This window comes from Leopardus geoffroyi, chromosome B3 (genome assembly GCF_018350155.1).
Source record: "Leopardus geoffroyi isolate Oge1 chromosome B3, O.geoffroyi_Oge1_pat1.0, whole genome shotgun sequence".
Classification (NCBI taxonomy): domain Eukaryota; kingdom Metazoa; phylum Chordata; class Mammalia; order Carnivora; family Felidae; genus Leopardus; species Leopardus geoffroyi.
Window position 1 is genome coordinate 125,883,950 of NC_059337.1, and position 16,023 is coordinate 125,899,972.

Consider the following 16,023-nt stretch of genomic DNA (forward strand, 5'->3'; position numbering starts at 1 on the left):
GCACTCATATCTGTTAAGGGAACATGAACTGTTTCCTCAGACTCCACCTACTATACACCTTATTTAAAAACCTTTTGATTCTATTTACGTTAAACATAAACCCACGGTAAAATATGTTATATATTCATACGCATCCTCTACCCTATCTGTATAGAAGGTCTGGAGGGTAACTCAGCAAAATGATAAACATGATGACTCTGGGGCACCACTAGGTTTGAGAACCATGGGGAAAGGCTTTGGAACTTTGGTTGAAATCCAGGCACATCCATTTCTTAGTAGTACTGTCTCAGACAAGCATCTTAACCTCCCAGACTCAGGGTCAACTAGGAAATGGGGAGAAAGATTCCTCCCTCGCAGGACTGTTGTAAAGGCCAGAGATGATACACATCATGTACTGGCACACAGCACATGCTGTGTGCTGGCTATGATTATGATTACTTCTGTAAAAAAGGATGGTTGCCAAAAGGCCATACCTCTAGCCTCCTGTAACTACAGAAACTATCTCGTGCTGAAGGAGAGGTGTAGGAGCATCGCTCATCATTCTACAGCCCTAGTTTTGCCTTCGCTTCTCCAGAGTGACCCTGGACTCCAGGCCACTGAATTCCTGGTGGAGATGAAAGTGTGTTGGCTATTCTCCACATGCTTCACCCGCACCATCACCCCAAATCCATTCTCCCACCCTTCTCCACAGCTCTATGCCCTGGGGGCTGATCTCTGTGGGTTGCCTCACCAGGGCCCTGTGCCCTTTGGCTTCCAGCTGGGATCTGCCAGTGGGAAGCACGAGCACAAGATCTGGGCATTTATTCCCCCCTACTCCCCACTTCACCAAATCTCTGGCAGTGGCTCTGTCCTTCATACACCCATAGCACCTGTTGGCCAGCCCCTCTTCCCATGATTCTAGCTCTTGCTGCCTCTGTAAGAGTCGTTTCATTAAACCCTCTTCAAATAAAACCTTTTTGAGGATACCATCTGCCACCTGCCAGGACCCTGATCAAAACAATGAGAGAAGAGGTTTTCTCAGTGGGAACTATAATACTGTTAGCATGGCTTCAGAAAAGGGAGATACTGAAAACAATTATACGCTTTGGAGACAGATTAATAATGTCCAGTTCTGACTAGAACTCTGATTTTCATCACTAGAACCTGTAGGAATTAAAGCAATTTTCATCTAAGCAGAGAGGCCACTGAAAAAAACCAACCTGAGCCTAGAGGTCCTGACTTTCCCACTGTGACGGGCCCTCTTCCACCTCTGTGAAACAGTAAGAACCTGGGGCGAGAGAGGGGAAAACAACCAGATCCTTGCTGATCACTTATTCTGTGGCCAGCATCATATAAGTTGCTGTATATAAACTGTCTCACTTGGAGCTATTAACAACTTGGTAAGGTAAGTACTACTATTATCTCCATTTTCCAGGAGAGGAAACTGAATCAAAAAGACATTAAGGATCTTGCCCAAAGTCACACAGCTGGTACATGGAAGAATGAGGATCTGAGCAGTCTAACCCCAGAGTCTGAGTACTCCTGACCAATGTGTTTGTTCTATGTGTCCTCTATGGGAAGGCTGGTGGTTGAGGGCGAGGAGGTGAAGGAAGGGGTGAGTACAGCCTCTTTTCCTAATTGCCTTGGCTTCTGATGGTGCCTTCCCAACGTGAAACTTTCCCCACAGTGGAGATGGGCTTGTCACAGTTCAGCCACTGACCGTGATCCTCAGCCATAGAGATTAAACAGAACGGAGAGGGTGTAAAAACAAAATGCTATAAAGAACTGGGGCTCGTGAAGACAGACTATGATAAACTAGGATTCTTTGCAATACTATCAAATACCAAACCAAATCCTGTCTGAACCCTTTAGTCTGCAAGAAGTCTCTCTCTCTCCATGTGTAGAATCCTCCAATAACACATAGCATAAGGACGAATGTTACCCAAATTTGAAAAATGATCCAGAGACAAATTCCTAAACAATGTTTTTGAGAAAAACAAAATTATTGGATACACCTGGCAAATTTATCCACAGAGAAATTATTAGTAACTTTATTACTTTCAAAGGAAAATAATCCCTTGGGCCAAATAAACAAAACACCAAGAATGCACTACATCTTTCCAATGCCATTCTAAACCTAACCCAGATACAGTGCTTATTAATAGGCCCTTATTTCACCTGCTAAGCCAGGCAGCATCCTTCCTACACCTCTTAGAAATTTAATAAATGAGAGCACGGGATGTTACAGACTGATGTATATAGCTCAATTCAAGCACAAAAGAAAAAATATAACTGCAAAATGATTTGTGGTCTGGACACAGTGGCTGAGTCCTGACTCATTCCACTTGACATAACATTTGCTTTTTCTCTGCTCAAAGCTACCTCCCTCTTGCTGAAAACGAAAGATGCATGGGTGGCTGGGTGAAAGATTCAGCCTTGTGCATACTATGTATAGTTCAGTCATCCAAGGAGAAAATAAATTGACAAGGAACAGTACTTGTACCGAATAGTAGAAAATAACACATTAAGATATATTGTCAAATGGTTTCCCAATATTAACACCCTGCCAACTAATCAGCCAATCTGTGTACGTGTTTTTTCCCAATGCAATTTTGAACCACTCTATTCTAGCTTTTTGACTGTAGGACTACTACATCTGAACTCATTCTGCAAACAAAGCTGCAGAGATTTTAGGAGTGGCAACAGGTCACCAAAAGTGATCTTCAAAGCCCTGTGGGCTCCATCTTACCAGTCGAGTCAGCCTGAGAAGCCCTGCTACTCATCTGTTCCTCCGCATTGATAAGCTGCAGGTCGGTGTATGAGGGATCAAAACTAGGACTACTGGTGTCTTCAGAATGTGTGGTCCAGCTGCTCTCGGAGGTCAGAGGGCATCTCCTCAAGGAGTCGAAGGAAGGGCACGTCCAGCAGGGCATCGTCAATGGTATGGCTGGGGACAGACCAAAAACCAAAAGCAGACAATATAAATTGGTTGTGCTCGTTGATCTTTAGTGCTTGTCTTACCTTGATGGTGCTCAGGTCCTACGAAATCTCAACAGCCATACAAGGGAAGGAAATGATGGAAATATCACTTATGACAGGGCAAAATAACTGACTGAGCCCCCACATTGTAAGTCCGTATCAAAACCAGTACCACAAATAAGGGCTCTCATGACTCTCAAATCAAAGAAAATCTCACTAAAGAAAAGTAGTGATTTTCGGCTCTACTTTTATTTCTAAACTTAGGTTTGTTTCATTCAAACGAAAACTTCATGAATCCATTTTTAGTGGTATGCCAACTTCCCAAAATATACTGCAAAATTACAGCTAGGTTAGGTTAATGGATAAGAGAAGATAGGTGAATATATATGTACTCGCATAGGAAGGTGATATGCCTCTGGAGTCTCACTGTAACTGGAGATTCTGCAGACAGTTACATATACAAATTGAGATTTCCTGGGGCTGCTGATCTGCAATACAATGAACAAACTTCAAGGGAGGAATGCACAGGGCTTGACTTTATCTCCTGAACCCTGAGCAGCAAACTCAGGGACTTTCAAAACCACTTTGGAAAGTTTCTTTTTTTAAAATGAAGTTTTCTAACATTTATTTGTCTTCAGTTAATTGCCTACCACATGGTTTCTCCATGGAATTGTATGAGAATCTTACTGCAAATTAATTGATAAGTACTAAAAACAAGTGCTGAAAGCAGTGTGGACAGGGAAGGAAAAACCAAAGAAAAAGAACTAGCATTTCTTGAGTACTCATGAAATGTCAGACACTTATACAAATGTTACTTCACTTCACTATCAATCCTGAGAGACAGGCACTGGTCTCATCTGACACAAGGGGAAATCACCTCAAAAGAGGTTAAAGAGCTCGTTCAAGAAGGGTCAGTTCTCCTACGGGTGTCTGGGTGGCTCAGTTGGTTGAGTGTCTAACTCTTGCTCTCTGCTCAGGCCATGACCTCATGGTTTGTGGGTTCAGACCATGCGTGGAGTTCTGCACTGGCAGCTCGAAGCCTGTTGGGATTCTCTCTCCCTCTTTCTCTCTCTCTCCCTCTGCCCTTGTCCTGCGCACATGCATGTGCTCTTTCTCTCAAAATTAATAAACTACAATAAAAATTTTAAAAACAGTCAGTTCTCCTAGCTAGAGAATCAAAATTACTGAGAGTTGGGTTCAGAGAAATTTGGGTAAAGAGAAAATTGAGATTTAGGAGGGAAAAAATAATAAATAGCAATATATGTGACAGAACAAATATGAAACCACGGAGAATTTTCATTCCATATTCTCTTAGACATTTATAAGACATGAAGGTCTTTTCTCTGTCTGGAGTGCTCATGGCTCACACCCCCTATTCTTTAAAAATACTACCCTCCCAGTAAGGTATTCCTGAGCTATTCTCTCCAAAAATGCAAAGTCCCTTCTCTCCTTCATTTCTCCTTAGTATTATCACCATCTATTGTACTACATAATGCAGGGTCTTCCCCATTAGAATCGAAGCTTCTTGGGGATGGGGTTGGGGCGGCAGGGATTTTGGTCCATTTTACTCACTTCTGCATCCCCATTCCTAGAATACTGTCTGGTGTGAATAGGTACTCAATATTTGTTGGTTTTATCAACAGAAGCACCAGAAACACTCATAACAGTCTATGAGAAGCACTCATAACAGTCTATGCTAAGTACAGACTGTTAAAACTAAACTTGTACCTATAAAACTCCTACACAAACATAGAAAAAAATCAAACTGATAAAGAAGAACAAAATAAACAATCAAACAGCCCAAAGCAAAACTGAACTTGTAAAGGCTTATTATAGGACTGCCATTTCCTACAATATAATGGATTAGACACCTTACTGTGGAAAAAAATTAAATAAAACGTAATAACATTATTTAAAATATATTGGAGGGTGAACAAGAAAGAATTATCAGAGGCCAAGTTAGTTCAAGCTGGAATCCAGAATGGTAAACAGAGCACTCATCCTGATTTTCAGACCCCGAGGCTTTTGAACAAACCAAGGAGACTTCTGAGTTTGAGTTTTTTAAAGGTCTTGTGAAGAAGGCAAAGAAGGAAAACAACCTAGGGCTAACCCAAGATGGGAAATCTGACAGAAGATGTGATGCCTGAAGCTTGAATTCCTAAAGGGCTCAATTAAAGGGTAAATTAGCAATAAGCCCCACCCCCAAGCTAAGGACAGCAAGGAAAATTGTCTGCCTTAAGCCTGGGTGCAGGGTAGAGAAAAGAAATCTCCTAAGAATTTATAACTATAAGCTGTCCCACATAGGGGCTTACGGCTGAAACTACTTGTGTGGTCTGAAAACCTTCCAGTCTGAGAACAGAGCTGAAGTATTTCCAGGTTGGTAGTGGCCTCGGGCACCTGGGAAAAGCAAATACTAATCCTTTCTGGAGGAAGATACCTCAAAGCCAGCCTTCCCAGACAGAATGTTCCTTAGTTACACATGGTAATAAAATAAAAAATAAAAATAAATAAACCATGAAATACATAAGAAATCAAGTTACCATAAACACAAACCAGAGCCAGCAAGGGGGCCAGGGATGGGGGGAAGCCAGAATCAGACCTGCAAAGAATTCAGACACTAGAATTATTTAGCAGGAAATATAAGTATGTTTAATATGTTTAAGGAAACAAGAAAATATGAAAGAAAATGAAAATATTAGAAAAGAAGACACAGAATTGAAAAAGAACTAAATGAACTTCTGGAGAAGAAAACTACTACCGTAAATACAAAATTATCTAGATAGCATAGAGAGACAGAGATGAAAACATGAGAGATTAAAACACATGGGAGGGGCGCTGGCTTAGTTGGTAGAATGTGCAACTCTTGATCTTCAGGTTGTCAGTTTGAGCCCCATGTTGGACAGAGTGGTAAAAGCTCATAGGTAACTATCTAACCTGAATTCCTAAGGAGAAGAGGGAGAGAATGAGAGACAATATTAAAAAAAAAAAACAAAAAAAAACAAAACAAACAAAAAAAAACACTGGCTGAGAATTTCCAGAATTTATGAAAGATTTTTTCGTCAGATTAGAAATCTCATAGTATCTCAAGCAAGGTAACCAAAAATAACTGTGCAAATAGACATCGAAACTATACAAGACCAACAACAAAGAGAAGATCTTAAATAAGACTACTTTCAAAGGAATGATTAGACTGACTACCATCTTCTCAACAAGAGAAGCCAATGCTTCAATAAGCTGACAGAAAATGACCAAATAGGACTGTTTATTCAGTGAGGAGATGTTCAGACAGCAAGGGAAAAATAAAGACAATTTAGACAAACAAAAACTACAAACTACAATTAATGTAAAAGAAGGAAAGACAAGAAAAATAAACATATGATTATAGAAATAAACTATATCAGTACTTGATAATAAACATAAATGGACTAAAATTTCCAGTTAAAAGAAAAAGACTATCAAACTGAAAAATCAAATGAAATCCAACATGCTGTTCACAAAAGACACATCTAAAATACAAAGATTCGGAGCACCTGGGTGGCTCAGCCGGTTACATGTCCGACTCTTGATTTCAGCTTAGTCATGATCTCGCAGTTCATGAGTTCAGGCCCCACATAAGACTCTGCTGACAGTGTGGAGCATACTTAGGATTCTCTGTCTCCTCTCTTTCAGCCCCTCCCCCACTCATGCTCACTCTCTCTCAACAATAAATAAACTTTAAAAAAATACGAAGATTCAACAATAATAAAAGTAAAGGGATAAAAAATCCATATAAGACAAAATATTAATGAAAAAAAACCCTGATGTATTGTTGCCTATAAATAGACTTTAAAGTAAAAGCATTATTAGAAAGGGTTACAACAAAATTACTATATGTTTTAATTCATCAGAAATATATGATAATAATAATTCTAAGTTGGTATATATTTAATAACTTAGCCTCAAAATTATTAATACAAAAACTGACATAAGTGCAGAAAGCAAGAAATGCCCATCATCATAATGGGAGATTTTTAATTACACCTCTCTCAGTAAGTGATAGATCAAAGAGGGAGAAGAATTACCAAGGAAACAGAAGATATAAACAACAAAATGAACAAGCTGATCTAATGGTCATACATAGACCAACAGGTGAAGAATGCATATTCTTCATAATCCACACCTAAAACTCTTATGGCAAGTGACCAGATGCTAGGACATGAAGCAGGTTTTAACAAATACCAAAAAACTGGTATCAAATAGACCATGAACACTGATCACAATACAATGATGTCTCTAGTTATCCAAACCAGTTATCTAGATATAACTAGCATCTACTTACCGAAACTAGATAGAAGACAATTTGAAAAATTTAGAAACTAAGAAACATACTTTTAAATGAATTGTTGGTCAAAGAAGAAATATTAATGAATATTAGAAAATATCCAGAACCAAACAAAAATGAAAATAGTATATGTAAAAACTTTAAGAATACAGGTAAGCAGGGGTGCCTAGGTGGCTCATTTGGTTAAGTGTCTGACTTTGGCTCAGGTTATGATCTCACCATTTGTGAGTTTGAGCTCCGCGTCTGGCTCTGTGCTGACAGCTCAGAGCCTGAAGCCTGCTTCTGATTCTGTGTCTCCCTCTCTCTCAGCCCCTCCCCCACTCACATTCTGTCTCTCTCTCTCTTTCAAAACTAAATAAACATTAAAAAATTTAAAAAAGAAAGAATGCAAGTAAGCAGTATTATCAGGGACAGGTGCATTGCTTATATTAGAAAAGAAGAACTGAAATTTAATACCATAAGCTTCTAACTTATCAAGTTACAGAAAGGGCTGCAAAATAAATCAGAGAATACTAGAAAGGAAATAATAATCATAGAAGCAGAAGTTATAGAAATTAAAAAGCACATAGGTAAAAATTCTTTAAGAAGATTATGTAATAGAATTGGAAAATTGTTAGGAAAATCAAGAAAAAAGAAAGCACAAATAACCTTAAGAATGAAAAAGGGTACATAATTATACATGCTGTATATATCTAGAAGGCAATGAGAGGGAAATAATGAATGTCTTTATGCCAACGTATTTGAAAAAAGAACTACAGAAGTTTTAAAAAAGTATAGCTTCAAAACTGATCCAAGAAGAAAGTTAAAAACCTGACTTGTCCAATAATCATCAAATAAAGGGAATTCTTAAAATCTTCCCACAAGGAAAATGTAAGACCAGGTAGTTTTACTGAACAGTTCTATCAAACTTTAAAGGAAAAAAATTTTTTCAGAAAAAAAAAGAGACCACCCATCAAGTCATTTTATGAGGTCAGAATTTCCTGACATCAAAACCTGACAAAGTACATTGCATTTATACTTCTATTCTCCAAAATGAGAATTATAGGTCGACCTCAATCATGGACATAGATATAAGAATCTCAAATAAATTATCATCAAAGAGAATCTAGAGATCGATGAAAAGGAGAATTACATCATGACTAAATTGGATTTATCCAGTTAATACGAGTTTAGTTTATTTAACATGGTATTTCTCAACTTTTTTTCATTACTGCCCCACTAGCAGGTTTCTTCCCCAATCATCCTCTCCCTTGAATCCCCTCCTCTCCAGTAGAATAACATGACCAGGAACTTGATATTAATACAATCTACTGATCTTACTCAGATGTGCCCAGTTTTACATGTACTTATGTGTGTATTTAGTTCTATGTAATGTTATCAGTGTATAATAGGTTGTGTATACACAGCCACACTCAGGATGCAGAACAGTGCCATCACCACAAGGAATGTTGCCTTTTATATTCATTTCTATTTCTTCCTGTCATGCCCTGTTCCTAACCCCAGGCAACCACTAATTTGTTTTTCATTTCTATAATTTTGTCATTTCAAGAATGCTATATAAATGGAATCATGCAGTATGTAACCTTTTATGATGGGCTTTTATCATTCATCATAATGCCTCTGAGATTCATTCAAGGTGTTGAATGTATTGATACTTCATTCCTTTTGATTGCTGAGTAGTGTTTCATGGAATGGACTAAGCACAGTTAGTTTACACCTGTCAAAGAACATCTGGGCTGTTTCTGGTTCTTAGTTATTATGAATAACAGTGCTTTGAATATTCATGGAGAGGTTTTTGTATGAACCTAAGTTTCCATTTCTCTAGGATAAATGTCCCAGAGTACAACTGCTGGGTCATACAGTAGATCACTCATGCACTGCTGGTGAGAATGTAAACTGTAACTATGACTTTGGAAAACAGTTTGACAGTTCCTTATTAAACTAAACATGCAATTAATTTCTCTGAATACTCAGTAGCATTTAATATTACCACTATTTTTATTTTAAGTCATCTGATACGTGTATAGCAATAACTCATTTTATTTGCATTTCACTATTGGTAATGATACTGAATGCCTTTTCAGATACTTATCTGCCAGCTATATATCCTCTTCAGTGAAAAATATGTTTAATGTCTGTTGCTCATTTTCTAATTAGATTGCTTGGTTTTTTCACTACTGAGTTTTAAGTTTTCTTTATATATTCTAGATACCAGTCCTTTGTTGGATATGTAGTTTGCAAATATCTTGTCACAGTCTATAGCTTCTCTCTTTATCCTCTTAACAGGGAATTTCATAAAGCAAAAGTTTTAATTTTGATGAAGTCCAATGTATCAATTCCCTCTTAAATTTTAACACGGAAGATATGTTGTATGTCTATCATGTACTGTATATATAGCTATGCTGTACATATAAAAAGAGTAAGATTTCTTCCCCCCCCCCCAAAGAACTATTTTTAGCCCCATTGGAGGTAATACCACTCTACTGATAATGTGTGGGTTAACATTACTGGATCAGTTAATATAATTCATCATAATAATACATTAAAGGAATAAAAAACATATTATCATCATAATGCATACAGAGAAAGCACTGAATAAATTTTAGTATCTTTTCATGGTAGTAATTTTTGGCAAACTAGAAACAGAAGAAGCTCCCTAAACCTAATAGAGCTAACACCAAACCCCTACGGCAAACACCATGCAAGGGAGAACTTTCCCTCGGAGATCCTCATCAAGATGACGGGCACCCATTACTCCCACTTCTGCTCAACATCCTATTTGTGGTCAGAACCTGCACAGTAAGGCAGGAAGTAAAAGAGAGTGAAAACAACAAAACTCATTCTTTGCAGATGATATTTTTGTGTACATAAAATGCAAAAAAACCCTAATAAATTATCAAATTAATAAATTTAGCACAGTATTTGTTTTTAAATATATATACAAGTGATTGCATTTCTGAAAAGTAACAAAGAATATATAGAAAATTAATCTTAAAACAAGATAACATTTATAATAGCAACAGGGGCACCTGAGTGGCTCAGTTGGTTAAGAGTCCAACTTCGGCTCAGGTCATGATCTCACAGTTCATGGGTTTGAGACCCGCATCAGGCTGTGTGCTAACAGCTCGGAGCCTGGAGCCTGCTTTGGATTCTGTGTCTCCCTCTCTCTCTACCCCTCCCCTGCTTGTGTTCTGTCTTTCAAAAATAAAATAAACGTTAAAAAAAAATGTATAATAGCAACAAAAAATATCTATATAGTAATAAATTTAACAAAATATGCACAAGGTCTCAGAGAAGATACTTTTAAGGTTTATTAACAGATTGTACAGAAGATCTAAATAACTGGAAAGAGATATTATACTAGGGTTTAAAAAGTTAGTGTGTAAAGATGTTAATTCTCAATCAAAACCTTATGTATTTTTTCCTTGTATTAATAAGCAGAATCACACTATTTAGATGTGAACAAAGTAGAATGTTAATAATATACATTTAAAATGAATAAAATGATAATAGAAATAATGGTAAAATACTATATAGAAAAAATTGAAATTAGACTCCTACTTCACACCAAATGGAAAAATCAATTCTAGGTGGATTTAATATCAAAGTATAAAAGGCTCCACAAGAAATATTTTAGAAGAAATATACCCAAATATGCTCACAACTTCAGGGTAAGGAAAGATTTCCTCTACCAAGACACAGAAAACACCAACCATAAAAGAAAAACAAATTTCATATCATTAAAATTAAGAACTTTTTACAAAAGTCACCATAAAGAGATGAAAAGACCATCCAATTTATTCTACATCCATGTGTAAGAGAGATCTGCCATGCATCATATCTGCAAGGAAGTCCTAGACATCAGCAAGAAAAGGGGAGAGACCTCAACAAGAATATACCTGGACTTTTATGAAAGAAAAAAAAAAATTCAGATGGCAAGAAATAAAGTTCAGTCTCATTAATAATCTAGAAAATGCAAATTAAAACCACATGAGAGTCCATTACTCTTCCCCCTTCCCTATCTCCCTGACTAAAATAGAGAAATATGACAATCCCAAGTGCAGACAAGGAAGTGCAGACACAGTATCTTATATATGGCTGATAAAAGTAAACTGGAACCACCTTAGAAAACGCCTTGGTGCTAAGTGAGAAAGTTGAGGATAAACTCAGCCCACAGCACAGCAATTCTCCTCTGGCTTTTTAATTCAAGAGAAACGCTTACACATGTTCACAGGTTGTATGTTTAGAATGCTCACAGAGGGGCGCCTGGGTGGCTTAGTTGGTTGAGCTTTCAACTTTGGCTCAGGTCATGACCTCAAGGTTCGTGAGTTCAGCTCAGAGCTTGGAATTGGCTTTGGATTCTGTGTCTCCCTCTCTCACTGCCCTTCCCCTGCTCGCTCGCTCTCTCTCTCTCTCTCCCTGAAAAAATAAACATTAGAAAAAAAAAAAAAAAGAATGCTCACAGAAAAACAAAAACAAAAAGAATGCTCATAGAAGGACATTCTTAAGTGCAAAAAACTAGAAACAAGGCAAATAACAAACTGTAATACAATGGATAAATGAATTGTGGTATATCAGCATAATGGAATACACAGCAATAAAAACCAAAGGAACTATTGCTGCAGGTAATGATATGGGAAAATGTCACAAATAATGTGTTGAAGGAGCAAGCTATGAAATAATACATACAGTATTATTCCATTTACATAAGGTTCAAAAAGAAGTGAAATTAAATTATATCATTCTTGATGCATGTGTAGGCAGGAGAACTGTTAAGAAAAATAATGTAGTTAATATCATAAACCCCAGGAAGGTGGTGATATAGGAGGGAGGGATGGGATGTCTGGAAGAAAGAAGATATGATCAGTAGGAAAACCTGAGGGCTTGTGGGTGATGACAATATTCTATTTATTAAACTGGGTGATGGGGTTGTACTGCTGTTCTTTATAATTTAATATACATTTAAAATATGTTCCTTTATATTTATTCAATAATAAAGCTTATTAAAACCACATATCAGAAGACTCTAATGTTGTGAAAGAAAGCTATTTTAATTATTTGTATTTTCACACTGGCGTTTTACATTTGTTGGATAAAACTTGCAGTATTTCCCCTGAAACAGAAGCTAGGAATAACACAGCTGGGAGAGGCAAAGTCCCTACACCTCACACACTGTTCTCATTTGCTCTAATACTATTCATCTATCAATTTAGAAATCTTGGATGAATCACTTTACTTGGGCTCTGAAGCGAGTGTCCTCAGGCCACAAGATTAGTTGAAATGTTGAAGTGTGGAGCCTGGGGCTGATTCTTCTCCCAGGCGCCAGGCCTTTGATACCTGGGCCAGACAGTGCTGTCAGCAGGGCTCTTCACAGCCACAGCCATCCAGCAAGGAATAAGGTGAAAAAAGGATAGAAATCTGTCTCCTCCTTTCCTACGAGATTAGGTACAAGGCCCCTGGATCCAGACTGCCTGTCTTGTTCGGTATCCAGCCCTGCAGCCGGAGGCAAGTTACTTAATCCACCTGTTCTGCTGGGTTTTCACCTGTGCAAATGGAGCTTAAAGTTGTACCCACTTCACAGGGGGATTAGGTTAATATTGATGAAGCGCTTGGAAAAGTGCTTGGCACAAAGGAAGCGCTGAAAGAGGGTCAAGTGGTAGTTATTACATCCAGATATAAACTTATGTCCAAATCTACTTGAAATCTCCACTTAGGTCTCTAACCTTACCTATTAGAAACCAAGTTCCTGTTACCCTCTCCACATGGGCTCCTTCATCCTCCTAGGTGCTCAGAATGAAATCTTGAGCCACCCTTGATTCGTCTCACAACTCGTCCACCACAGCTTCTGCTAGTCCTCCCTTTAAAATACATCTGAGGGGCTCCTGGGTGGCTCAGTCGGTTAAGCGTCCGACTTCGGCTCAGGTCATGATCTCACTGTCTGTGAGTTCGAGCCTCGCGTCAGGCTCTGTGCTGACAGCCCAGAGCCTGGAGCCTGTTTCAGATTCTGTGTCTCCCTCTCTCTCTGCCCCTCCCCTGTTCACGCTCTGTCTCTCTCTGTCTCAAAAATAAATAAATGTCAAAAAAAAAAATTCAAAATACATCTGAAATCCAATCACTTCCCACCATCTCCAAGCTACCACCGGCCGAACACACTGCTGTGTGACCCAGACTCGAGGGTGATGACCTGAAGCCTTCCTGAGTGCAGCCCCCTTCTCCCAACATTCTTTCTCATCTAACCTCACTTAAGTGCACCCTTGGGGCATGAAGTCCTCAATCAGCTCAGGAGATAGGACTGTGACACACAACTACTCCCCAACGGTCCCTCCGGGGTGGTCCACCAGCATGACTCCCCAGCCTGTAGGGCTATGAAAGAAGGTCTTAAGGGAGGTGGGGTCACAGAGATCTACTCAGCTTGTAGCTGCCCAAGACCTGCCTCTGTCCCTAAGTCCCTTTAATAAACCATTTGTTGTCAAACTGGACCTATCAGCCTTTGTCTCTGGCCTTAGGGCTCCTTTGGCCTTTGGAAGTTGTTTTCGCACATGTCTCTTTCAGGGAACAACCATCCCTTTCTGGATAGTTACAGGGGCCTCCCACTTGGTCACCCCGCTTCCCCAAGTGTCTTCCTCTTCTTGGTCTTCTCAACAGAGCAGCCACATAGCTTTAATAGAATTACCTGTTCAAATCGAAGTCAGACCTTACCACACCTCTGCTCAAAACCCTCTGATGGCTTCCCATCTTACCCACAGCAAAAGTCAAGGTCCTCCCCATGCCCTCCAAGCACACACATGGTCTGATTCCTCATGACCTGTCCGCCTCATCCCCATGTCCCTCCACTCCAGTCACATACCACCAACACAGACAGACACCCATCAGAGGCTTGTCATGTGTGGTTACTTTCACCTGGACAGCTCCTTCCCCAATTTCTGCAAGGCTCATTCCTTGCCTCCCACATGTCTTTACCCAAAAGTTGCTGCTCAGAGTCACCCCCTTATCTTATGTAAAATTTCACATCCTCCCTACTCTATTCTTTCTTTCCCTCATGTGTCTCTCCTTCCTGCTAACCACTGTCTCACACACTGACACTGTATCTACACCTTTATTGTGTTTCTGGTACGTCTTCTCCAGCACAAAGTATGTTCCATGGGGCAGGAATATTCCACTGTATCCCCAGTGCCCTGAACAGTGACTGCCACAGAGTGGGAATTCAAAACACCATTGGTTGAATAAACAATAAACTGATAAGTTGTCAGTTAAAACAATTAATACAGCAAAGACAGAATTTTTGTTTTTATCCTTTGGAATTCTAAATAGATTAAAATTTAAATACTTACGTATATTTGGATGTCATATCCTTTATTTTATACTTTGGTATCTACTCACTAGGGCTGTGTGATTTTTCCAATGCTATAAACATGCCCATCCATGAATACAAAATAGATCTAATTCCATTCTTCATTTGTGGCTCCCCTGCTATTTCATAGTTGGCAATACAAACAGCTGGTCCCAGGATTGGTTCAGAGGGCCCTTGCTTACCCCAGAAGGCTTTACTAGTAACAGACTGCCCAACCATTAGGTAACCTCAGTGTGGGGAGAACAGGGGCTATGGCCAACTTTCTCATAATTGCATTCCCAGCACCTAAATATTTTTTGCATGAATAAACTAGTTAATTAGTGCATGCTTGGGCAGTTTATTGTGTTTTATGTCCCACGCTGAGGGTGAGATAGGCCACAAGGACCCCCTGGGTGAGTTAGCACATTCTTTGGATGAGGAGAATATTGTAGCTTTAATAAAATATTTTAAGGCCCATTTTACATAACTGGAAGTAATTTTCAAGAGATCCTCTCCCCTGCCCACATGGCATGATGGTAGTAGTTTCAAATATGACAAAAATATAATGGACAGGTTTAATTGCACTTTTTAAGGTAGCTCCCAGGGGGAAAAATATGTGTGTGTTTGTATAAATATATGTATCATAGGTACATATGTTATGCCTATATTATATATGCATGTATATGTAAGTGCATATGTTACACACATACACTATGTGTGTATATGTATATTTGCATGTGTATCTGTGTGCCAGGTATATGAATCTGCGTGTGTGCACTCTGTGTATAATGATGGGAAATCAAAACTGATGATAGTCAGCTGGTGACATGATAGGGAAGAGGTTGGCCTATTTTCTTTGCCTAGTTTGTTAAAAAATATACATACTTCACAGAGGAAGCCATGCCTCAACTTCCACCTAATAGCTCATTCACTCCATAAATGGGAGTCAGTCATTCTGCAGTATGTTTCATATACATCTTTCATTCATTAATCCAACAAATACTAAGTGAGTACCTACTAAGTTCCATGCTCCATATTATACTATTGAGAGTAAATGAGATAGTCTCTTTCCCCTAGTGAGGAAGAGAAAATAAACAAACTTGTAACCTAATTTCAGGTAAAAACATGGGCTGTAAAGACATTTAATGCAGGAAAAAGTTGGGGGGAGGGTGGGAGCAGGAGGAAATGATGCTTGAGCAGAGCTCTGAGTTGAAAACATAGAAGAGTTCTGGGGGCCAAGGGAACAGCAAGAGCAGTAATGAGCTTGTCAGGAACAGCAGGAGAGGTAGTGATTACAGCAGAGTGGTGCCCAGTGGGCAGGGGCAGAGGGCATCAGGCCCCAAGGAAGAAGGGCTTTGTTAGAATCCATTCCTCAGTATACCACTGTCTGAGATGGATTCCGGAAAGGTCATTA

At 39.0% G+C, this 16,023-nt stretch overlaps 1 protein-coding gene across 5 annotated transcripts in view; it reads right to left on the reverse strand.

Moving 5' to 3' along the window:
• STON2 (stonin 2) overlaps positions 1-16,023 on the reverse strand; it is a 153,010-nt gene that overhangs the window by 88,877 nt on the left and 48,110 nt on the right. For all 5 annotated transcript variants that reach the window (XM_045451769.1, XM_045451768.1, XM_045451770.1 and 2 more), the window contains one exon: positions 2,729-2,926. In XM_045451769.1, the coding sequence (XP_045307725.1) occupies positions 2,729-2,926 (198 nt within the window). The remainder of the gene's footprint in view (positions 1-2,728; positions 2,927-16,023) is intronic.